At 39.7% G+C, this 24470-nt stretch overlaps 1 protein-coding gene and 1 long non-coding RNA gene across 2 annotated transcripts in view; both read right to left on the bottom strand.

Moving 5' to 3' along the window:
- Positions 1 to 12184, bottom strand: part of LOC109938032 (myelin regulatory factor like) — a 54037-nt gene extending 41853 nt beyond the window's left edge. The window contains exons 1-3 of the mRNA XM_048607639.1: positions 12139 to 12184; positions 6536 to 6626; positions 4113 to 4174 (exon numbers count right to left, since the gene is read on the bottom strand). Coding sequence (XP_048463596.1) covers positions 4113 to 4174; positions 6536 to 6626; positions 12139 to 12184 — 199 coding nt within the window. The remainder of the gene's footprint in view (positions 1 to 4112; positions 4175 to 6535; positions 6627 to 12138) is intronic.
- A 7737-nt stretch (positions 12185 to 19921) lies between these two features.
- LOC125485353 lies at positions 19922 to 22902 on the bottom strand. Its single transcript, XR_007264105.1, has 3 exons — positions 22557 to 22902; positions 22362 to 22431; positions 19922 to 20660 (listed from the first exon to the last, which is right to left on the bottom strand). It is a non-coding gene; the product is annotated as an uncharacterized LOC125485353 (long non-coding RNA).
- Between the last annotated feature and the right edge of the window lie 1568 nt (positions 22903 to 24470).

The raw sequence follows: 24470 nt of genomic DNA on the forward strand, positions 1-24470 counted from the left end.
CCAGAAATGAATTAAACTTTGTTTAATCATCCCACAATTTTTCTTTTTGCTGTGGATCTAGAATCACAGGGCAGAATTGATAAGGCTGCCAGAATTCCTTCCCCAAAAGGGCATTAGGGAACAAGATGTGATTTTACAACAGTGAATAATAGTTCCCAGGGTCACCAATAGTGAAACTCGCTTTATATTCCAGATTTATGACTTTTATTCATATTCACCATTTAGTGATTCTGCCAAAATCTTCATAATTTTAAAAACCTCTTCAAACTTTCTTAACCTATTTGCTCCAGTACAACAAAGACAGTAGACCAGGGCTTCCCAAAGTGGGGGGTCAGGATGCCAAGTGGGGTCACAAGCTTAAGTTTGGCGTCATGAGCTGAGGCAGCAATGGCTGCCCAGTTCTAACAGCTGTACAACTGTCCTACCACTCTAAAAGGTTTTCACTGAAAAGTTGCAACAATTTTCAAACTTCAAAATGAGATCAGAGCAGGGAGCAAGTTTGGGAAGTATTTGAGTAGACATATAATAAACCAGAGGCCTGGACTATAATCCCAAGATTGTAGGTTAAAATCTGTCTATGGCAGTTTGAAAATTATAATTCAGTTTTTAAACTTTGAAAATAAAAGCTGGTATCAGAAAATTGAGCTGTTGGAAAGCCTAGAACCTGGGGCACAATTTAAAAATAAGAAGGATGCCATTTAGAACAGAGATAATGTGAGATATTTTAACAAAAGTGTTGTGAAACTTTGGAATTATCTACACCAGGGGACTGTGAAAGCTCAGTCTTTGAAAATGTTTCAAGTAGAAATTGATGGTCTTTTCATTACCAATGGTGTAAAGGGTTATAGGAATGTTCTGGGTAAAAGGCAGCTAAGTCACCAATATCCTGGGCAGAAGGTTTGCTAGAGCGTCTTTGGGAGGGTTTAAACTAGTTTGGCAGGGGGATGGGAACCGGAGCTACAGATCAGAGGACGCCGTAGCCGGTGTACAGGCAGATAGACCAAGCAGAGAATCTATGATGAAGGATAAGCAGTTGATAGGGCAAAGTGGCAGTCAGTGCGACAGGTTAAGGTGTGTCGACATCAATGCAAGAAGTGTAAGGAATAAGGGTGATGAACTTAGAGCACGGATCAGTACTTGGAACTACGATGTTGTGGCCATTATGGAGACTTGGATATGACAAGAGGCAGGAATGGTTGTTGGATGTTCCAGGGTATAGATGTTTCAACAGAAATAGGGAGAGCGGTAAAAGAGGTGGGGGAGTGGCATTGCTAATCAGGGATGGTATCACAGTTGCAGAAAGGGAGGTTGTCGAGGAGGGTTTCTCCACTGAGTCAGTGTGGGTGGAAGTCAGAAACAGGAAAGGAACAGTCACTTTATTGGGAGTTTTCTAATAGATCCCCCAGTAGCAACACAGACACTAAGGAACAGATTGGGAGACAGATTTTGGAAAGGTGCTGAAGTAATAGGGTTGTTGTCATGGACGACTTCAACTTCCCTAATATAGACTGGAACCTCCTACGTGCAAATAGTTTGGACGGAGCAGATTTTGTCAGGTGTGTCCAGGAAGGATTTCTGACTCAATGTGTAGATAGGCCGACGAGAGGGGGAGGCCATATTGGATTTGGTGCTTGGCAACAAACCAGGCCAGGTGTCAGATCTCTCAGTGGGAGAGCATTTCGATGATAGTGATCACAACTCCCTGACCTTTACAATAGTCATGGAAAGGGATAGGTGCAAGCGGTATGGGAAAAGTATATAATTGGGGGAGGGGGAATTATAATGCTATTAGGCAAGAACTGGGACCAATTAGGATCAGCTGTTCTCAGGGGAATGCACGACAGAAATGTGGAGGTTGTTTAGGGAGCAGTTGCTACAAGTACTGGATAGGTTTGTCTCACTGAGGGAAGGAAAGGATGGTAAGGTAAAGGAACCTTGGATGACAAGACATGTGGAACACCTAGTCAAGAGGAAAAAGGAAGCTTACTTAAGGTTGAGGAAGCAAGGATCGGACAGGGCTCTAGAGGTCTACAAGGTAGCCAGGATGGAACTGAAGAAAGGACTTAGGAAAGCCAGAAGGGGGTATGAGAAAACCTTGGTGGGTAGATCAAGGAAAACCCCAAGGCGTTCTATACTTATGTGAGCAACAAGACGATGGCCAGAGTGAGGGTAAGGCCAATCAGGGATAGTGGAGGGAACTTGCGTGCAGAGTTGGAGGAGGTAGGGGAGGTCCTTAATGAATACTTTGCTTCAGTGCTCACCAGTGAGAAGGACCTTGACGTTTGTAAGGACAGCATGAAACAGGCAGATATGCTCGAACAGGTTGATGTTAGGAAGGACGATGTGCTAGAAATTTTGAAAAACATGAGGACAGATAAGTCCCCTGGGCCAGATGGGATATACCCAAGGTTGCTACGGGAAGCGAGGGAAGAGATTGCTGCCCCTTTGGCAATGATCTTTGAGTCCTCACTGTCCACTGGAGTAGTCCAGAAGATTGGAGGGTGGCAAGTGTCATTCCCTTGTTCAAGAAAGGGAATAGGGATAATCCTGGAAATTACAGAACGGTCAGTCTTACTTCTGTGATGGGCAAATTATTGGAGAGGATTCTGAGGGATAATATTTATGATTATTTGGAAAAGCACAGTTTGATTAGAAATAGTCAGCATGGCTTTGAGAGGGGCAGGTCATGCCTCACAAGCCTTATTGAATTCTTTGAGGATGTGACAAAACACGTCAATGAAGGTAGAGCAGTGGATGTGGTGTATATGGATTTTAGCAATGCATTTGATAAGGTTCCACATGGTAGGCTCATTCAGAAAGTAAGGAGGCATGGGATTCAGGGAAATTTGGCTGTCTGGATACAAAACTGGCTGTCCAATAGAAGGGTGGTAGTAGATGGAAAGTATTCAGCCTGGAGCTCGGTGACCAGTGGAGTTCTGCAGGGATCTGTTCTGGGACCTCTGCTCTTTGTGATCTTTATAAATGACTTGGATGAGGAAGTGGAAGGGTACGTTAGCAAGTTTGCTGATGACACGAAGGTTGGTGGAGTAGTGAATAGTATGGAGGGCTGTTGTAGGTTGCAATGGGACATTGACAGGATGCAGAGCTGGGCAAAGAAGTGGCAGATGGAATTCAACCCAGAAAAGTGTGAAGTGATTCATTTTGGAAGGTCGAATTTGAATGCAGAATACAGGTTTATTGCAGGATTCTCGGCAGCATGGAGGGACAGAGGGATCTTGGGGTCCATGTCCATTGATCCCTCAAAGTTGCTACCCAAGTTGATAGGGTTGTAAAGAAAGCGTACGGTGTGTTGGCTTTCATTGGCAGGGGAATTGAATTTAAGAGCCATGAGGTTATGCTGCAGCTCTATAAAACCCTGGATAGACCACACTTGGAATATTGTGTTCAGTTCTGGTCACCTCATTACAGGAAAGATGTGGAAGCTTTAGAGAGGGTGCAAAGGAGATTTACCACGATGCTGCCTGGACTGGAGGGCAGGTCTTATGAGGAAAGGTTGAGGGAGCTAGTGCTTTTTTCATTGGAGCGAAGAAGGATGAGAGGTGACTTGATAGAGATGTACAAGATGATGAGAGGCACAGATAGAGTAGATAGTCAGAGACTTTTTCCCAGGGCGGAAATGACTATTATGAGGGGGGCATAATTTTAAGGTGATTGGAGGAAGGTATAGGTGAGATGTCAGAGGTAGGTTCTTCACACAGAGAGTGGTGGGTGTGTGGAATGCGCTGCCGGCAGTGGTAGTGGAGTCAGATACTTGAGACTTTTAAGCGACTCTTGGGTAGGCACATGGGGGATAGTAAAATGTAGGGTATGCAGGGTAGATTGATCTTAGTAGGATAATAGTTCGGCACAACATCGTAGGCCAAAGGGCCTGTTATGTTCTACGTTCCACGTTCTAGTGTATGATCAGCCATAATCATGTTAATTGTGGGGCAGGCTGAATGGCCTCCTGCTACCCTTGGAAGGCCAAAAAAAGCATTAAGATAGGTTCACTGTCACTTACAACATTGCAAACTTACACTCATTCAAAAGTTTCATTTCACAAACAAAATTCAACATTAGTCACATGGAACTACATCTTACATGTTACATACTTGGCATCTGTGGAGGTGAACAGCGCTCAGGTACAGAATCCGGTGGAGAGTCTGGTAAAGTACTGTGTCAAAGAAGAAATATTTACCTTAAACGCGATATATATTAAAAACAAACTTCATGCCGCTATGTTTTAGCTTCACATCAATGCAGGCATGACTATACAACGTACAGCATAGATCAGCAATCTGAGAGGATGAGAGAGAGAGAGAAAGAAAGAACATATAGACTGAAATTTGTAATTACCTGGGAAATCAACTACATTGGAACTACTTGATATACAGAATTATAGATTATAGACACAGAGAAAGAACATTCAGCCCACCCATGCCATGAAACTTTACTAAAAGACCAATTTAACTGATTCCACTTCCTGCACTTTTCCTGTAATTACAGGAATGGTGCTCTTCCAATTCCCTTTTGAAAACATGTCTCAACTGGGCTCTCTGCCAGTGCACTTCCAGATCCTAGGCACTCGGCATAAATGTGCCTTCCTTTTTATGTTGTCTTTAGTTCTTCTCCAAATCTCACTTTTTTTTGATACTTTTGTGGGTTTATGAATGTTGCTATTGCCCATCTCTAAATGACCCTAAAGAAAGTGATGGTGAGCTACTTTCTTGAACCATTGCAGTCCATTTGCTTAAGGCAGCTCCACAACACCATTAAGGACGCAGTTCCAGGATTTTGACCCAGCAACCCTGAAGGAATGGTGATTTCCAAGTCAGGATGCTGTGTGGCTTAGAGGAGAACTTGCAGGCGGGGGTGTTCCTATGTATTGGCTACCTTTATCCTTCTAGATGGTAGCAGTCATGGGTTTGGAAGGTGCTGTCTAAAAATTGTCTTAAATCAGTGTCCTCTGATTCTCATCCTTTCTTTCATTGGGATCAAATTCTCTCTTGAATCTGCCAAACTGTGAACACTACAATCAAAATTTTTCTGAACTTTCTCTTCTCCAATCTATCCTCCTAACTGTCCTCATAAATCTTCTCTGTGCCCTCTCTAAAGCCTTCACATCCTGACTAAGAAGTGTGGTGTCCAGAACTGTACAGAGCGGTGTAGGTGAGGCCAAACCAGAATTTTATAAAGGTGCATCATAACCTCTTTAATTTTGTACTGTATGCGTCCATTTTTAAAGCAGAGGATTACATGCTTTTGCAAAAACATCTTTTCTCAACCTGCCCTGACACTTTCAATGATTTGTACACCTATACTCCAGATTTTTCTGTGTTCTCCTACCCTTCCTATTAAAATGTAATTTAATGCAGAGAAGTGTCAAGTGATACATTTGCCATGTGCCCAACTAATTCCACCAGACTGTCTATGCTCTCATGACATCTGTCACTACCACAAGTTTTCTGTCATCTAGAAATTTTGAAACTTTGGCTCATGCACCCAAACCTGGATCATTAATATGTAACAAGAAATGCAGTGACTCAAGTACTGATTGCAGTAAGCCCCATTGCATTCCTTCCTCTACTAGTAGTTGTACCTCTACTCTCCAGTTCCTGTCACTCAGACAGCTTCGCATCCATTCTGCTAGTCTCTTATATTCCAGGTTTTAATTTTCCTGGTAAACATATTACACTTAATCAGATGTTTTTGGGAGGTTTGTGTCACATCAATCCATCACCATTCATTAATTTTCCTGATACCCTGATCAAAAGTCTCAATTAAATTGGCTAAACATGATTTGCCTGTTGCAAATGTGCACTGATTTTCATTGATCAATTTATCCTTGTTCAAGTGATTGGTAATTTAGTCCTTGATTGTCATTTCAATATGGTCAGTATCTCAAGCTTCCACTTCTACTTCCCTGTGCAGTCTCTCCTGCTGATTTTTGTTAAGGTACATTGAGACAGCCAGCATTTCTAATAACCTCTTCTTTACAATTTCTATGAGCCTGTGTGTATCTCAACTACATCATTTACCATAACTTCTGTCATATCATCTTCCTTAGTAAAAACATTTGCAGAGTCCTCATTTAGCACCTCAGTCAAGTTCTCAGTCTCCACATTGGTTATTCTTTTTGGTTCGTAATTGGCCCTACACCTCCTCTTCCTACTTTTTGAGAGTTTATGGAAGACCTTTGGATTCAATTTTGTGTTAGCTCCATTCTCCCATATTCTGTCTTTAGTTCTCTTATTTCCTTTTTCATTTCCCCCTCTGAGCTTTCTATATTCAGCCAACACAGAATTTACAGACATAAACACATCATTCAATCAGCATTTAGTCCACAAGGTAATTTAATTGGCGCAAATTTTATTTAGAAGTCATCATTATATCTCTGTCAAATACAAGTTATAAATATAATTAAGGTAAAACCACAATTGCAATTCAAAGACAGGTCAATATGCACATGAAACATATCAGTAATGCTATTAAAAATATTACTTCCATGAGTCATGCACAGTGTCAAGCTACTTACATGGCTCCTGAATCCAAGTCATTACTAATATATGCTTCCAGCATACTGATATCAACAAAGGGATTCTCTAATGCTCCAGTTACATCCTGACCTGAGTGGGAAAAATGAATTTATTGCTACATTGTACAATAAAGTTTATTTTATAATGCAGACACTAAAGAATATTCATTAACTTAAAGGCTTTAATATCAGTCCAAAATTATAGGATATACCATTACATTTTCATGTTCATTCGATTTATAAGCTTGCTTATTTTAAAAAAGCAAAATCATTTTCCTGTCAGGCAACTAACATATGACTGGAGGACATGGTAAGAATAAACAGGTTCAGCACAAACCGGGGACTTTGCATAGCCAACCTGCATCCCTGGGCCCACAGTACAAACCCCTTATGCAGATGTGAAGAGATGCAAAGAATGTCCCTTACCCCACAAGTAGGAATCACTAAGCAATTACAGTGCCTAATCACCTTAAATACAGCAAATAAGGAGTCTGCCACTTGGCCTAAAGGATTTATATTCATTACATAAGGTCAGGAAAAATGCTGCACAAAATAACTGTTCAAATGAAAATGGGGAATGGGTATCAATAAAATGAAACAATGGAAAGGATCTTAAGGTCATCAGAGACAAAATTGGGGGTGGGTAGATTTTTAAGCCTCCAGGAAGAACAGTAGGGTGGTAGAAGATGGAAGAGTTAAAATTATATTAAAAAAAAACCTGGAAAACCTGATCCCAACCCTCAAGAGATGTGCCTATTTTCAGGTCAACTGGGAAAAGCTAGGTGAGTAACTCCATCATGAGATTTCAGTCAATAAATATAACATTTAAGTAAGACTGCGTGTATGAGATTTTTGCAGTGATTAGCAGTTGATAACTGTCAGGTTTCCCCATGTGTCAGGAAACTTAGCCCAAGCTAAGAACTGCCACCAACAGGTAAATGCTTTCACAGCACTACTGATGGATCAGGATGAACTGGAATATTTTCACCAGCCCACGTAAGTCACGGCCAACAACACGGCCCATGTCTCCTGACCAAAAATCATCTCAGAAGTTTAATCAAGAAGGCACAAACTCCAAGGAGTCAAGAAACTGGCACTTCTTGTTTAACTCTTCATTTGCATAAGAACTTCATGCGTTGAAAGACAAAAGGTTCCCATAACTATCCAGCTGGAAATAAAACAATGGCAGACACCAAAATCCACAAAGATACAGTATATCACTCACAACAGTCTTTGACCAAAAGCAGAAATAAAGCAACACTGCCTGATAATAGCAAGGATACTGGAAGCTGTTCTCTCTCCTAGATGCAATTGCAGAAACCAGCAGCAGTGAAAATGCAGAAAAAAGTAAAATAAAAAAGGAGAAAAAAATAAAATCAGTTTTCACTGATAAGTCAAGATCTGCAAACTTCACCACGGTTTAACAGAACGACAGCTGAATAATTGGGTTGAGATCTTTTCCTTCTCACAACCCAAAGGAGTCTTAAGATCTGTAACTCCATTTGCTTTCACTTTCCAGTCTGTACCACACATCCCTTTCTTCCCCACTGCCCCCTGTCACTTCTATGTAATTCATTCCCAGTATTTGATTTTGATGTTACGTTTTATTATATTTCGGAAGGGAACTGCAGATGAACAAATGTTGGAACAGTAGTAGCCCGTTCAGCCCCTCAAACCTGTTCTGCCATCTAACAAGATCATGGCTAATTTGAGGTCTAATTCCACATATCTGCCTTTGACCCATATCCCTTAATACCTTTGCTTAACAAAAAATGTATCTATCTCAGATTTAAAACTAACAACTGATCTAGCATCAACTGGCATTTGTTCCAAACCTCTATCATGCTTTGTTTTTAGAAGTGCTTCCTAACATTTCTCCTGTATGGTACAGCCTTAATTCTCAGACTATGTCCCCTAGTTCTAGAAATCCCAACCAGTGGAACTTCTTTATCAACCTTGCCCTTTCTTGTTAATATATAGAAAGTATCTGTTCCCGGTTCACTTATACCATGGAATTGGCTCTCCTTCATTTTGACCTGCTTAGTGAAGTTTAATGGAAGTAGGATAGCTACATCCTAAAGAAAAAAGAAAATGTTGCGACTAACCAAGAGATGGTTTCTCTCAAAACAAAAGGGGTGCTCTATAACCACTTCTCACCCGGTTATAACAAACGAGAGCTTTGTCTGAGGCATTCCATAGGCAAACAACAGAATTGGAGGGAGGGAAACAAATTTTCCTTCAAATGTCACTTAGAAAAAAAACCCAAAATTTTTTAAGTCTTTGAGTCAATGTTTGAAATTAATGCTTTGTAGAAGAGGACAAAATTAGTTATGTAAAACTAAAAACCTCACTCTTTTAAGAATTAAAAGTCACAGCTGAGCACTTAGAAGTAGAGATCAACCAGAGAGCGAAGAAAACAGAAACTGCAAAGCAGATGGCAAAATTTCTAGAGCTGTAAAGCAAGAATAATGAATCAGATTAAATTAAATCTGGAGTAGCAGTGATTAGAAATAGAATTCCAACAGAGAAAAGTGGATTCCAGGAACAGACAGTGACCGAATGACAGACAGAGACCAACAGAAAGTTTTAAGAAAGACAGCGAAAGAGTTCCAAAAGAAACAGCTTAAGCTAAGAACAGAGATTTAAGACAACTCTGATGAGGGGAAAAACACCTAATTCAGACTTCAGGGCTGAAGCATTCAAGTGTGGCCATTTACTCCCTACCTTTGAAGAGGAACAGGTGGACACCCTCTAAATCTCTTTTAAAAGTTAATTGTTGTGCACTGCAGTTACAGAGCAGTCTGACAGACAACATTTCTACTTGGCTGTGCAGCATAACAATCAGCATACCCATGCTGTTTGCCACATTAATTTCCAGTTCCAATAGTCTCTGATCAGTATAGACCTCAGAGGTCTACACAGAAGGAAAAAACAAAGTAGCAGGAGTGCTGCTAATAGCAAAGGCTCATGAGGTTTACTCCTTCTTACCCGAGGAGAGTACACTTATGAGGGCAGCAAAAGGTGTTGTTTTAATGTGTACCAGTTAGTGCCAGAGGCATACAAGTCAGTCTATACCCTGAAGAAATGGTCTGATCAGACTCACCTAGTAAAAGGACAAACTAAGGAGCTCATTTTTGACCATTGGTATGGACATTTAAAATTGAAACCACCTGTGAGAACCTTTAAGAGATAAAACCCCTCAAGGATCTGTTTTGGGGCCACTGCTGTTTGTCATTTTCATAAATGACCTGGATGAGGGCGTAGAAGGATGGGTTAGTAAATTTGCGGATGACACCAAAGTTGGTGGAGTTGTGGATAGTGCGGAAGGATGTTGCAGGTTACAGAGGGACGTAGATAAGCTGCAGAGCTGGGCTGAGAGGTGGCAAATGGAGTTTAATGCAGAAAAGTGTGAGGTGATTCACTTTGGAAGGAGTAACAGGAATACAGAGTACTGGGCTAATGGTAAGATTCTTGGTAGTATGGATGAGCAGAAAGATCTCGGTGTCCATGTGCCTGGATCACTGAAAGTTGCCACCCAGGTTGATAGCGTTGTTAAGAAGGCGTACAGTATGTTAGGTTTTATTGGTAGAGGGATTGAGTTTCGGAGCCATGAGGTCATGTTGCAGCTGTACAAAACTCTGGTGCGGCCGCACTTGGAGTATTGCGTACAGTTCTGGTCACCGCATTATAGGAAGGATGTGGAAGCGTTGGAAAGGGTGCAGAGGAGATTTACCAGGATGTTGCCTGGTATGGAGGGAAGGTCTTATGAGGAAAGGCTGAGGGTCTTGAGGCTGTTTTCGTTAGAGAGAAGAAGGTTAAGAGGTGACTTGATAGAGACATACAAGATGATCAGAGGATTAGATAGGATGGACAGTGGGAGCCTTTTTCCTCGGATGGTGATGGCTAGCACGAGGGGACATAGCTTTAAATTGAGGGGTGATAGATATAGGACAGATGTCAGAGATAGGTTCTTTACTCAGAGAGTTGTAAGGGCGTGGAATGCCCTGCCTGCAAAAATAGTACACTCGCCCACTTTAAGGGCATTTAAATGGTCATTGGATAAACATATGGATGATAATGGAATAGTTTAGGTTAGATGGGCTTCAGATTGGTTTCACAGGTCGGCGCAACATCGAGGGCCGAAGGGCCTGTACTGCGCTGTAATGTTCTATGTTCTATGTTCTATGAAAGGGTATTTCAAAAACTTCATACTCTTTCCAATTCAGACTCCTGTTTAGGAACTGAGAGCAGGAGGGTCCAAACAGTAAGCAAATTTGGCTGATGACTAATGGTGAACAAAATGACCCATTAACTCAGATAAATTGGACCCTGCGAGCTGTCACTGATTAGTGAGATGGATTGAGGTAAATACCCTAGAGATTAGCTAGTGAGAATGAGAGGTCAGACAGAGATGAGAGAACTGTCCCTGGGCATTAAAAGGAAAAATCAGTTGGGAAACAGGGGAGGGGAAAACTGACCCAAGTGTTGCTACTACAGGAAACCAGGGCATGGAAAGGAAAATAGTTGGCTTCAATGATCCTCGGAAATTCAAATTAAGAAAAAACATTAAAAATATGTTACAACTAAGTTTTGTTGCCTCGGGGTTGTGGGGGGCAGAAAAAGCTAAGACTGAAACGTTTACATCCATCTTCAGTCAGAACTGTATGACTTTTACCTCCATTCAAAGTGTATAATGGAGCTATTAAAGCAAAATGAAAATCACCATGGAAATCAAGTATTCAACAGCATGCTGCTCCTTCTGGATTTGGTTACTTTTTTAAAACAAAACTTTTAAAAACATTATTCTCCCAGATTAATACAATTGACCTCTATTAATCTGTACAGGAAGCAGCAAGTAAATTAAAGCCATATCAATTAGAAATGCAGATGTTTTGGTCAGGTAGGTCTGCCATCTGTTTTATCCTTCACTACGATTTGTGACAGCTACAGAATATAACTATGGTCTAAAAAAGTACATTGAAATGTAGTTCACCCTAATTTATACAAAGACATGTTGGTTGGAAGCAGGGTGGCAGGCAGAAGGAAGACAAAGTACAAATTAGAAATCGAGATGACTAGGACGCATCGCTAAACCCCTCAATTAGCATCTTAAACATGCTGCATCCTTCTGGATCGGTTAGGATGATATTCACTAGAGTTTAGAAGAATGAGGGCTGCAGGGAATCTCATAGAAACCTATAACATTCCAACAGAACTAGGCAGAGTAAAAGCAGGATGGATGTTCCTGATGACCAGGGAGGCCAGAACCAGGGGTTGCAGTCTATGTAGGCGATTTAGGACCCAGATGAAAACAAATTTCTTCATCTAGCAAGTGGTGAGCCTGTGGAGTCTCTGTCACAGAAATCTAGGTATAGTTCTTAGAGCTACAGGGTATGTGGAGAAAACAGAAATACGGTACTGACGGATGATCAGCCATGATCATATTGAAATATGGAGCAGACTTGAAGAGCCAAGTGACCTATACCGGCTCCTATTTTCTAAGTTTATGCTTCCAAGTTGTCCTCATTCCAAAATCACTTTGTACCGATTATACAAGTAAACAATGTTTAAAAGTCAGAGAACCTTATTCTAAAATTTCTTACCTTTAAAAAACTGTTGCAGCGCTTCATTTTCCCCTAAAACATCCATTCGATAAGTCTTAAGCGCTCACAAACCTGAAACTCTTCTCTAAAAACTCTTCAACAAACTCTTAGGTCCTTTAGCTGTTCAGAAAAGATTACATTCCCAGTTTACTGGTCAAGAGGTATGTTTCAACATCGAACATTTCTGTATACCTGCAGCTGAAGTACAATTCGTTTTCAATCTCCCTACACAATTCACCTTTGTCCAATTATTGTATTTTTAATTGTAATGTTTGACAGAAAATTGCCAAATCTTCATGGTGATGCGCAATATTCCAAGATGGTAAAGTATTTTGAATAAGCCCTTTGTCGAATAGTCTCAATAAGCTCACTTAATACACAAATGCTTTCCTCATTCTTAATACTTAGACCTTTGACCAGTACCTTCAAACCTTTTTTTCACTTATCATTACAGTGCAGGCAGGACACAGCAATTTACTTTTATTGTATAGGCAGCGAAACTATTACCTAAGTAACAAACTGTGCACTTTGTTAAGCTACACTGCTCGTTTCATAGTTACCAAGGTCATAACACTGACAATAATGAGATATGAAAGGAGGAGAGTTGAAGGGCAAGAACTAATCAAAGTAACAAGGTTACTTATTTTCAGAAACAAATCAATAAATTGTTATGAAAAATGTGAGAATAGAAGACTCAGTCATGGATGTCTACAACACATAAAAATGCCATTTGATCCATCGTGCCTGTGCTGGTCAAAAGCAACCTAACTATTCTCATCCCATTTTTCAGTACTTGGGCCACATGGCCTTGAATGCCTTGGCATCGCAATGTACATCTGTTAGTTTCTTAAACATTTTATGGTAGCAAAGACAGAGGCCTACTATTTATATCCTCACTTCCACATTATGCCATCTTGATTGCTGATATCCCAAAAACAAACATCTGATTATATTTCTGGTTAAAATATTGAACTGAATAAGTTAATTGAAGCACAGGATGACAAAGTTAGAATCCTTGACTCGAATTTCTTGTCTTTCTATCCTTTTAACAAGGATCAATGGTGTGAGAGGTCAGTTCTTGTACATTTTGTTTTGCATACCATGCAACAAAATTCCTTAAACATTAATGCTTGATTTATATTTGTGCCTTGTAGTCACATTTTGTATCGGGTCAAGAGTAGGGAAGTTTACACACTGCCCAAGCGATAGCTACAATGCAAATTAATAGTGTACCACTTGCAGTTCCCTTAAATTGTAAAAATAAATAAGAAAGTTCTTATTCTCAGATTTTCTTCTTGCCAATCGATTCATTTCCCTTCATTAACAACAATTGAAGATTGCAGGATAGCAAATGTAAAAGCACAAAATTCAGACCAAAAAAATTTTATCATGCAAATTTAATTTGGAACTTTCACTATAGAATAAGTCATCAAAACTCTATAATGTACTCACCAATTCTAATGTAAAATTTGCACTATTTCCGAGCCTATGATTTTTATTTCACTAAAACTATAAAATTATTGCCAACACTTCCTTTTCCTTCCTTACTTCACTCAACAGCCTGGGATACATTTCATTCAGCTCTGGAAATTTATCTACTTTGAAACCTGCCAGATCATTCAAAACCTTTTCTCTGTCAATGCTAAATTCTTTAAAGTATATCAGTCTGTCTCTCTGATTTCTATACTCACACCCTCTCACCAATGAACATTGATAAAGTATTCATTTAGAACCCGACTTATGTCCTCTGGTTCTGTGCATTAATTCCCACTATGGTGCTTGCTCTTTCCCTAGTTATCCTTTTATTGCAAAAGCACTTTTAAAAACCAGAGTTTTCCTTTATTTTGTTTGCTATTATCCTTTCATACCCCCTTTTTGTTCTCCTCATTTCCTTTATAAGTTTCCCCTTGTACATTCTATAATCCTCTGGGGCCTCTGCTTTTTAAGCTCTCAATATCTGCCATTTCTGTATTATCAAATCATTTTAAGATTTCACATGCATCAATCATACTTCAATCATCTAAATCAGGTTTATGCAACTTATCATTGTATTTCAACTCTCCAGGCCCAGCATCATATTAGCAAATTGGCGCAACACCCTTGCAAAGATTGATATATCCTTGAAGTGCCCATAACCAAAAGTATTATAGGATCTGACTGATGATATTTTCAACAAGTGCAGCTTTGTCACATTTGTTTGCCATCACTTGAGATTATGGCCCAATGTTCTATCAGACTCTCCTATATTTGTACATTGGAAGCTAATGATTTGTGAATTTACGACTCCCAAATCTATGCTCTTTTACAGATCCTAGTATTTTCTGTTGTTGGTCCAAACATTGACCTCACACTTGGAATGCCAATTTCCATTGCTTTCCTACTCAATTAACCAGCCTATGTTGCTTTGTAACTTGTGAACGGCCTTGACCTTTTCAACTTCTTCACCTGCAAACTTACATACAATTCTCAATTTCTTCAAAACTACTCATATTTATTGCCTCAGGCAATTTCAAGTTTGCCTTGATAGAAATAAATAAAATCATATCTTATTGTATAAACACAAGCCTTAATATAAATTCCTACATGTTAACTATACATGGGTCATAGCTGCATTACATGCATCATTAATGACACTGCTCTTTTCATTATGTACAATAGGAATTCCATGCAATCATAGAAGGTTTTAAATTAGGCAAACCTTGGAAACTGGCAAGCAATTTTGAATATTCATACAGGCATATAAATGCATATTAATTCTATTAGAATAATAGTATAATAGAACAAAAATCTACCAACATATCAATGTTCAACTCAAAAATGCACGTGGTCACTCTTCCAGAACCAACCACCTTTGTCTCCCAATCCTGAGCAATGTTGCAATCTTCCCTCATGTCAGAAGGATAACAGCAACTGGCAAGCTATTGAAAATAATCAACTGCAACCCAAGCCTCCATTCCTTTCTGGGCCACCAGGTGAGCAACTTTTGTAATTGACATATGTGACAATGCTGAGACAAGGCATAGAGCTGGATGAACACAGCAGGCCAAGCAGCATCATAGGAGCAGGAAGGCTGACGTTTTGGGCCTAGACCCTTCTTCAGAAATGCTGTCACTTTAAAAAGGTTATTTTGTCCTACATATTTTTTGAAGAGAGGTTGTAAAGGCAGAGGTGCCGAAGTGGCTAGGGAGCCAGACTGAATCAGTAGTGATTTTTTAAAACAGTTTAACAATGGAAGGGGAGCGGCCAGTTCTCCCTGTTCAAGTTCTAGTTTTTTTAAGCTGTAGCAGTCACAAGTTATGGGAGTACCCGAAGAGTTGCAAGCTTCTGTAAATGATTCCTAACTGGCTTTCTCTGAAATCTCTGGTTGTTGTTCCCTCCTGCTTGTAAGAATCTGTGTTGAATTTACCATTTTGCCAAGGAGTGGGTTTACAGGATGTTCCTACATTGCAACAATTACTTGAGTTGAGTTGCTGTATCAGGTCAGTTAAGTTTTGCAATAGTTGTTATTCTAAATTCCACTTTCTTTTGTTCGTGTTTTAACTGTAGTATTAAAATAAATTGTGTTTCACTTAAAGCCGAGTGGTTTGACCAGTTGCATTACACCTGGAACACCCACTTCATATCTACCTTTAAAATAAGAAAAGGCTGGGGTCTTGGCTACCTTTTTAAACTATTTTGAGGGGGGTCTGGCTTGGTCCATAACATATATTAAGTACATTTCACTTGTGTTAAAAAACTCTGCAACTGAAAGTGAGAAAGAAATAAACCACGAGTTGGAATTGTCACAAACTACTAGATGATTTGCACCACAACACTGAATTAAGAAATTGCTGTGCCTATACTGTTAAAATGAGTTAATATAATGGCAAAACTTTCTAACAATTTTTGTAAGTAGAAGGGTGCTTATCTTTCTTGAATGTTGTTCAATCTTATGGCCCAGAAAGGAAATAAATTACGGAGACTCATGGGCAGTGAGCTTTTCCGAGGAATTTTTAAAATTTAAAAATCTGTTCGTTCAAAGGATCAGGTTAACATCAGGGAATATAAGGAAGGCAGCAGGCTTTGAAGGAGTGGTTTGGACAGAGTGGCCCAAATGTAATTTTTTTGTATATACTTAATGACTAAGTGTTGGTTCAAGCCTTATGTGAAAACCTTGGGCCTTCATTATACTCTTTCCCCAAACTCCACCAGCTTCTTCAGCACCCCACCATAACTCTTCTCCAACTGATTCCAATTTACTAAGAGACAGTTGTAAGATTGGAAGAGCCTCTATAGTCTAGCCCTATTGGGTTCATTGCCTGATATCAGAATTCTCTGTACCCTTCTCTCTTTCTCCCCACCCCAAAAAGCAAAATTTATTTAAATGATGAGCCATTGCTGATGAGCCATTGCAGTTTTTTCTCCAATGCAGTCAAGAGTTGTAATTTTTTACACTGCTGTGTTCATTCACCCCTATTGTTGCTTAGTAATAGCTGGACAAATAAAATAGTTTTTTCCATTAGCACATGAGAAGTGCATCAGCCCATTTAACACCAACTTCAGCATTAAATTTCCTTACTTCTAGGTAAACAGACCAAGTACAAAGAAAGAGAGAGTCAAGTCACCTTTGTAAGTATTTATTAATGCCCTCCAAGGCTAATAGTGGCTGCATTAGAATTGTTTTCCCTTAAAATATTTTGTTCCTGGAGGAAGGAATTGCATTCTACTTAACTCCTCAGTGTTGTACTAGACTTCTTACTAACCAATCATGATGTGAATGTGCCCAGTGATATGGCATACAATTAACCTTAAAGTTATGGAAAAACACTGGATCATAGCCCTAGAACTTTCAAGATGTTGTTGAAGAGGTCTTGTTTTCACAAGATTACACCTGAAAAATACATGGGGAATAAGTAGCAGCATTTTGTTCTCCACAAAGGTGAAAAATGATCAAAGAAATTGTCTCTGACAGCCAAGAAAAAAAAAAGAATCACAACTGTTGTATTGCAGGAGGCGGCAATTTGGCCCATTGTGCCTGCACCAGTTCTATTCCCGAGTGCCAATCTCCTGCCTTTTCCCTATATTTGGATAGAAATGGTGGAGGGATAATCATCCAAAGCCTTCTTGAATGTCTCAAATGAAACTGCCTCCACCACATTTCCAGCCAGTGCATTCCATACCCATAACTACTGTGAGAAAAAGTATTTTCTTATATCACTTTTGTTTCATTTGCACATTCCTTTAAATTGACACCCTCTCATTTGTTTAACTTGTGTTTGGAAATAACTTCTTTTTTCTCTATTCAGCCCATGTGTGGCTTTCAGAAACCCCGTCAGATTCCTCTACGCCTTAGAAACTGAAAGAACTGCTGATGCCGTAAATCAGGAACAAAAACAGAAGTTACTGGAGAAGATCAGTAGGTCTGGCAGCATCTGTGAAGGAAAAAAAAATCAGAGTTAACATTTCAGGTCCATTCTGAGGAAGGGTCACCGGACCAAAAATGTTAACTCTGACTTTTTTTCTACACAGATGCTGCCAGACCTGCTGAGCTTTTCCAGCAACTTCTGTTTTTGATCCGCTAAGCCTTCTTCTCCCCAGGGAGTCCCAATTCTTCAATCGATCCTCAAGACTGAAGTTCCTCATTCCCAGAACTACTTCTTGTGAAAGTAAATTAAAAATATTTTTACTTTAAGGTTTTGGAGTAGATTTGTAGCTCAGGTTGTGGGTGTTGTGGTTGGTTGGCTCGCCGAGCTAGTTTGTTGTTCTGCAGACGTTTCATTACCCTGCTGGGTAACATCAGTGCAGCCTCCGATGAAGCGCTGGTGTGTTTTCCTGCCTGGTTTTTAAATGGGGAACTCCAAACGAAAGTACACAGAAAAGCCACACACACAGACCAGGTACTGAACTTCAACAGTAACCATCCCAACACACACAAATGAAGCTGTATGCGAACACTATTTAAACGGGGAACAACACACTGCAGCAACAAAGAACTACGCCAAGAGGAAGAATAATACATCTTCCAGGTTTTCAAGGATAATGGATATCCAACAAAACTGGGTCAGACGATGCCTACACGAACAACAATCGGGAAGATACTACACGCCCTGACACACTCATCACACTACCCTACATCAGGAACTAACCACAAGACTCCTACGACCACTGGGCATCAGAGTGGCACACAAGCCCACATCAACCCTATGATAACTGCTCATTCGAACTAAAGACCCAATCCCACCATGGACAGGACCAATATCATCTATAAGATCCCCTGTAGAGGCTGAGAGAAACACTACATCGGACAAACAGGAAGGAAACTAACAACAAGGGTACACAAACACCAACTGGCTACAAAAAGACACGACCAATACTCACTCATCTCAATCCACATGGATAATTCGACTGGGACAACACCAAAATCCTGGGACAAGCCAAGCAGAGACAGGCACAGGAATTCCTATAAGCCTGGTACTCCATGAAGAAAGCCATCAATAAACACATAGAACTCGACCCCATATACACTCCATTGCAAAGGAGAACCGAAAGTGAGGCAATCCATCTCAACAGGCTCTAGAGTTTAAAAACGAGGCAGGAAAACACACCAGCTCTTCATCGGAGGCTGCACTGATGATGTTACCCAGCAGGGTAATGAAATGTCTGTGCAACAACAAACCAGCTTGGCAAGCCAACCAACCTCAATATTTTTACTTGTTAAAGTATTTCTGATGTTCAGCATTTTCTTTCATGTTTTACAGATAACAGTTTTAAACCCAGTTAGAAGCTTAAAAAAAATTAGGGAAGGGGAGACCAAAAACTGCAAAGTACAGACATGTCAGCAGTAGGGAAAATGCTACACTATTATAATGGAAATGATAAATGGATTGTGAATGGTGTTTGACAAAGCTGTTGGAGTTTTTATTTATGAGGATGTTGCTAACAGAACTAATAAAGGGGATTCAGTGGATGCAATATATTGGATTTTCAGAAGGTTTCTGATAAATATCTGCACAAGATGTCGGTAAGCAAAATTAAAGCACATAGGATAAGACACAATTTTGGTTTCCTTACCTTAGGAAAGATATTATTGGCTTTAAGCAAGTGAAACAAAGATTCAATAGATTTTTCCTGGAATAACAGTACTGTTCTATGAAGAGAGATTGGGGAAACTGGGCCTGTATTCCAGATGATGTTATTAAAGCTTACAAAATACCTAATAAGGGATAGACCAGGTAATTCACCTGGTTAGGGAGTTTAGAACCAGAACACAATTCTAAACACCAGCGAAGCCACTTGAGACAGAGATAAAGTTTGAGAGTCTTTTTATCTCTCCAGGGTAGAGAATTCTAGTGCGTGTTTAAGGTAGAGATCCACAGATTTCGAAACACCAATGACAAAGAGAGATATGGGGACAATGTGAGAAAAAGGAATTGAAGTGGAAAATGGACCATCAGCCATTGATGGTATTGAATGGCAGAATAGGCTAGATGAGCTGAACGGCCTATCACTGCTATGTTCCCAAGACATTTGTTTTAAATTGCTGAATGCAATATTAAGAAATCGACTTTTCCCTAAATCTGTACCAGTTGAGAACAGATTCAGAGAGGAACATCATTGTAACTGATTATTCTGAAATTCTGAAATGGTACAGCATAGAAATAGAAATGAGCAAATGATAGAATATGCTCACAACAAGACAAGCATATCAAAAATTTTAAACTTCAAATTCGCCTGGCAATTCAGAAGCAACAGTATTCACAATACATAACAATATTTATGAGCAGATAATCTTCAAAACTGCAAGTTAACATTTACCAAACATATTTATTTTCATTTAGTGCATTTTAAGATTGTTACAGTATCATTAATGCATTTCATATTAGTCAGTTTCATGTCTTAATTTGTCTTAAATTTGCATTACAAAGTGTTGTATTCAGAATATACACTGTATTTAAAGTGCACAATGTGAAATCAATAACTCAACCATTATTAACTGAAATTGAATGAAAATACGGAAAGCTTGATTGTTTTGCAGCGAATGAAAGCCACACATCCTGCCAAATTATTTTAAAATATTCCTTATGAAAATAGAAAGCCAATACACAAAGCATTCAGTTCTCTTGCAACCGTGTTGCAGGACAGATAAGAGGTCAACATTTGCTTCAGCTGCTTTCATCACACATGATTTACTTTCTATGCAATGCCACTGATACAGTCGCAAATACTCTCTAGTCCTTCAAATGCCCAAAACTAAATGCTAATAACAGAAAAAATATTTTCTAGTCCATTGTCATTTGTTGAAATTAACTACCTTTGTTGTACTTAAGCATAACTGCTAAAAAAACAAAATCAGAGATGGTAGGCCCACTATAGAAATAAATATTTGGACAATAAGTCTTAGGAACCACATCATTGTTGATCACGGAGTAAAGCTCATGCATTTGTTCCAACAGCTGGATTTCAGAGCTCCTCCTTGTAAAATCCCAGTTTGGCTAGTGACATTTCCTTCCTCAGATGCATCACTTCCCAAAACATTTGTTCAACTGTAAAAACAGAATGCAAGCAGCAAAAGATATAAATTATATATACCACTCATGTAAGAACATACATGGAGAAATAAGCTATTTGAGAGTTCATGATTGTTCCTAGAGTCAATAAGATCATGTACGAGCAAGTTACTGCAGATGCTGGAATCTGCACTGAACACAACAAATGCTGGAGATCACAGCTTTCACTGACAGAGAGCAAGCTAACATTTCAAGTCCAGATGACTCTTCAAAGCTGAAGTGCAGTGTGGAGGGCAGCAGCAAGCATTTATGCTCAAGTTGGTGGTGGTGGTGGGGAGAAGATGGCAGTGGTGGTGTGAAGAGTGCTGGTAGAGAAAAGGTGTTGATCGATCAGATTAAGTGATTGGAAAGTGAAAATGGCAGAACAATGGTGTGTCTAACTGCCACCCTGGGGTGGGGTGAGGGGAGAGAGGACAGGGTGACAGAGAATGTAACAAGTAATGCTGAAAGAAGGGAAGGAATGGGAGTTGGTTCACACTTTGAAGGTGTTGAATTCAATATTAAATTACTCAAAAAAACTCAATATTAATACTCCAGAAAGTTGTAAAGTGCCTAGTCTGAAGAGGAGATGTTGTTCCTCCAATTTATGCCGAGATTCAACGGAGCACTGCAGCATACCAAGACAAGACATGTGGGCATGCGAGCAGGACGCTGTGTTAAAATGACCGGCTACAGGAAGGTTGGAGTCATGCTTGCGCACAGACCGGAGGTGTTCTGCAAAGCAGTCACCCAGTCTTATTTTGGTTTGTCCAATGTAGACTAGGCCATATTGGGTGCAAATACAATACACAAGATTGGATGAGGTACTGGTGAAATGCTGCTTGACCTTGGAAGACTGTTTAATTCCTTGAATGGTGAGCAGGGAAGTAAAGGGGCCGTGGGCGGTTGGGGGTGGTGTTGGTGGTCATGTAATGGACTAGGGTGTCCTACTGGGAACGATCCCTGCAAAACGCAGATGGGGGAGTGAGGGGAAGATACGTTTGGTGGTGGTATTCTGCTGGAGTTGTCTGAAATGACAGAATGATGCTTTCAATGTGGAGGCTGGTGGGATAAGAAGTGAGGACAAGGGGGACGTGTGAGTAATGGGAAGGGGCAAAGGCGAAAGCACGGGTGAAAGGTTAGATGTGGTTGAGGGCCCTGTCGACGACAATGGGCAGAAAACCATGGTTATGGAAGAAGCAAGCCACGTCAGCAGTGTTGTTTTGGAAAGTGGCATCATCCAAACAGATGTTAAGGAAAGGAATGCGGGTTGCTGAAAAAGTAGAATGCACCTGAATGAACTTGGAAAAGAAATTTAACGAAGAGTGCTTCTGTGTCACTGTGACAATCCAATAATCAATCAAGGGCACAGAAGCATATGCACAAATTCTCAGCCAGGAGGAGCTTTTTCTACAATCTCATTCTTTACAAGCAAAGTTCCCTATTTTAACAGTGCTGTTTTGAGGGAAGCAATATCAGTGTTAGATACCACTACAACCAATTAAAAATTGTGCAGGTTTTGAGACCTTAGCAAAGCAAGGTCATAATGTGCCTTGGGACTAGGTTAGTTTGGAAAACCTGGTTGGCATGAATGAGTTGGCTCAAAGGTTTCCATGCCGTATGACCCCGTGACTCTAGTGCGTCCTTGACTTAAAAAAGGGTTTAATTACAATTGCCATTTTCAAAATAATCACTTACCATCTTGCTGTTTAACCAGACCCTGCTGAATATACCGAATATAAGTGAAGAAGTTGCATACAGACATAATCTAGAGGGCAAGACAGAAAAAATACAAAATCTGTTTGTACCAGAATTATACCAATTGTTGTCTGATTTACAGAATTAAAGTACAATGATGCTAATAGAATATACAGAAAGTGAAACATTTCTTACCCTGTATCTACAAAATGGCGAAACATAGTAATAGCTACTGGAATCTCCCAGTTTTATTCGATGTTTACACGTTTTAGTTTGACCACTTAGGGCACATTTTCTGTAAAAATAGTATGGCAGAATAAGAAATGAAGCAAATTTGAATTACATTATGTAATCATTATCAAAACTTAATAGCTAAATATTCACTCCAGTGAAATTAAGGTACAGGAAGCTACATGCTAACCAATAGTCATAGATGGGATAAACATATACATTTAAATGTGTACCAGAACTAGAAACTCAGGAGGACCCCTCACTTTCAACACTTCCCTACTAAACCAATGGAGAGGAATCCTAGCTTTGAAAGAGCAAATGGAATGTTTGCCTCAATAAAAAAAAAAAAGGATGAAGCAATTATTGGCCAAAATATTTAAGTATTAGAATCTTAGAGTACAGGAATTCAATAATATCTTCGACAGCCCTCTGACATCAATTGGAAAATCCTTAAATTGTTTATTTTGTTTATTTCCAAGACACAGGCGTCACTGGAAAGACCATCATTTGTTGTCCATCCCCAGCTGTCCTTGAAAAGACAGCGAAGTAGATTTTCTTGCACCACTGCAGTTCACATGAAGGTACTCCCACAAAGTGGTTAGATAGGGAGATCCAAGATTTTGAGCAAGTAACTGTATTTTAGCATTACATTTTCTAATTAAAACCAGAAAATGCTGCAGAACCTCAGCAGATCTGGCAGCATCAATGGAGAGACAAACAGAATTAAAGTCTTGATTCTCATACTACTCTTCAAAACTGAAAGGGGATGGAAAATAGTGGGTTTAATGCTATTGACAGGGGGAAGGAGGAATGAGTGGAATAGATGGCAAGGATGCCCAAAGCACTCGACAAAGGGAATGCTAATGGTGGTAAAGGATAAATAGTAATGTAAAATAGGTGTAAACAGGAGGTGTAAAAAGGAGAAAGTGAACCCGCTCTGCTAAGAGCAAAGTCAAGAAATGGAGAGGGGTAGAATGAAAACAGAGCAGAGAGATCATGCTGTGAAGTTGTTGAATAGTGTTGAGTCCTGAAGATTTTAAAGTACCTAAGCAGAAAATGAGGTGCTATTCCTCCAGCTTATGTAGAACTTTGTTGGAACACTACAAACCAAAAATGGAAATATTAGCATGAAAGCAAGATGTTTTTGTTTGTTAAAAATGACAAGCAACTGGAAGATCAGTATGATTCTCAAGGAGAGTGCAGAGGTGTTCCGCAAAGCAGTCACCCAATCTGCATTTGGTCTTGCCAATGGCAAGGAGACAATTTTCTTATCACCGAGCTAGTTTTCTAATAATCCCTTTGGTTTCCTCTGTCTTTATTCTTAGTCACCTGTGGGTGTGGAGGGGGATGGAAGATATTCCATTGTGCCTGCAAATAAAATAAATCTTTCATTTCCATAAAAAGTCCTGTTTAACTCTTTTAAAAAGAAGTGCATCCTTGGGAATGAGCATCGCTGATATCATTTATTGCCCAACTCTAACTGCCTCAAGGTGGTGATACAAACTGCATTTTTGAACCACTGAGTAACTTACTAGGCTACTTCAGTGGGCAGTCAAAGTCAATCATTTTGTCTTGGCAAAAGTGAAATGCTGCAGATGCTGGAAACCTGAAATAAGAACAGAAATGCCAGGAAAACCTAACAGGTCAGACAGCATCTGTGGATACAAAAAAAAGTTACCATTTAAGGTTGACAACCTTTTACCACAACGAAGCAGAAATAGAGATTTAAGCATTTTTAAAAGAAGCGGAAGGTGAGAGGAACAAAGGTTGGTGCCAAATGAAATTAAACAGCCAAAAAGTGTAGCGATGATTATAGTAAATCAAATATGGCTGCATCCAAATGGTGTGGGAAATACTATGAAAAAATCCGAATACAAC

This window comes from Rhincodon typus, chromosome 18, assembly GCF_021869965.1.
Source record: "Rhincodon typus isolate 14 chromosome 18, sRhiTyp1.1, whole genome shotgun sequence".
Lineage (NCBI taxonomy): Eukaryota > Metazoa > Chordata > Chondrichthyes > Orectolobiformes > Rhincodontidae > Rhincodon > Rhincodon typus.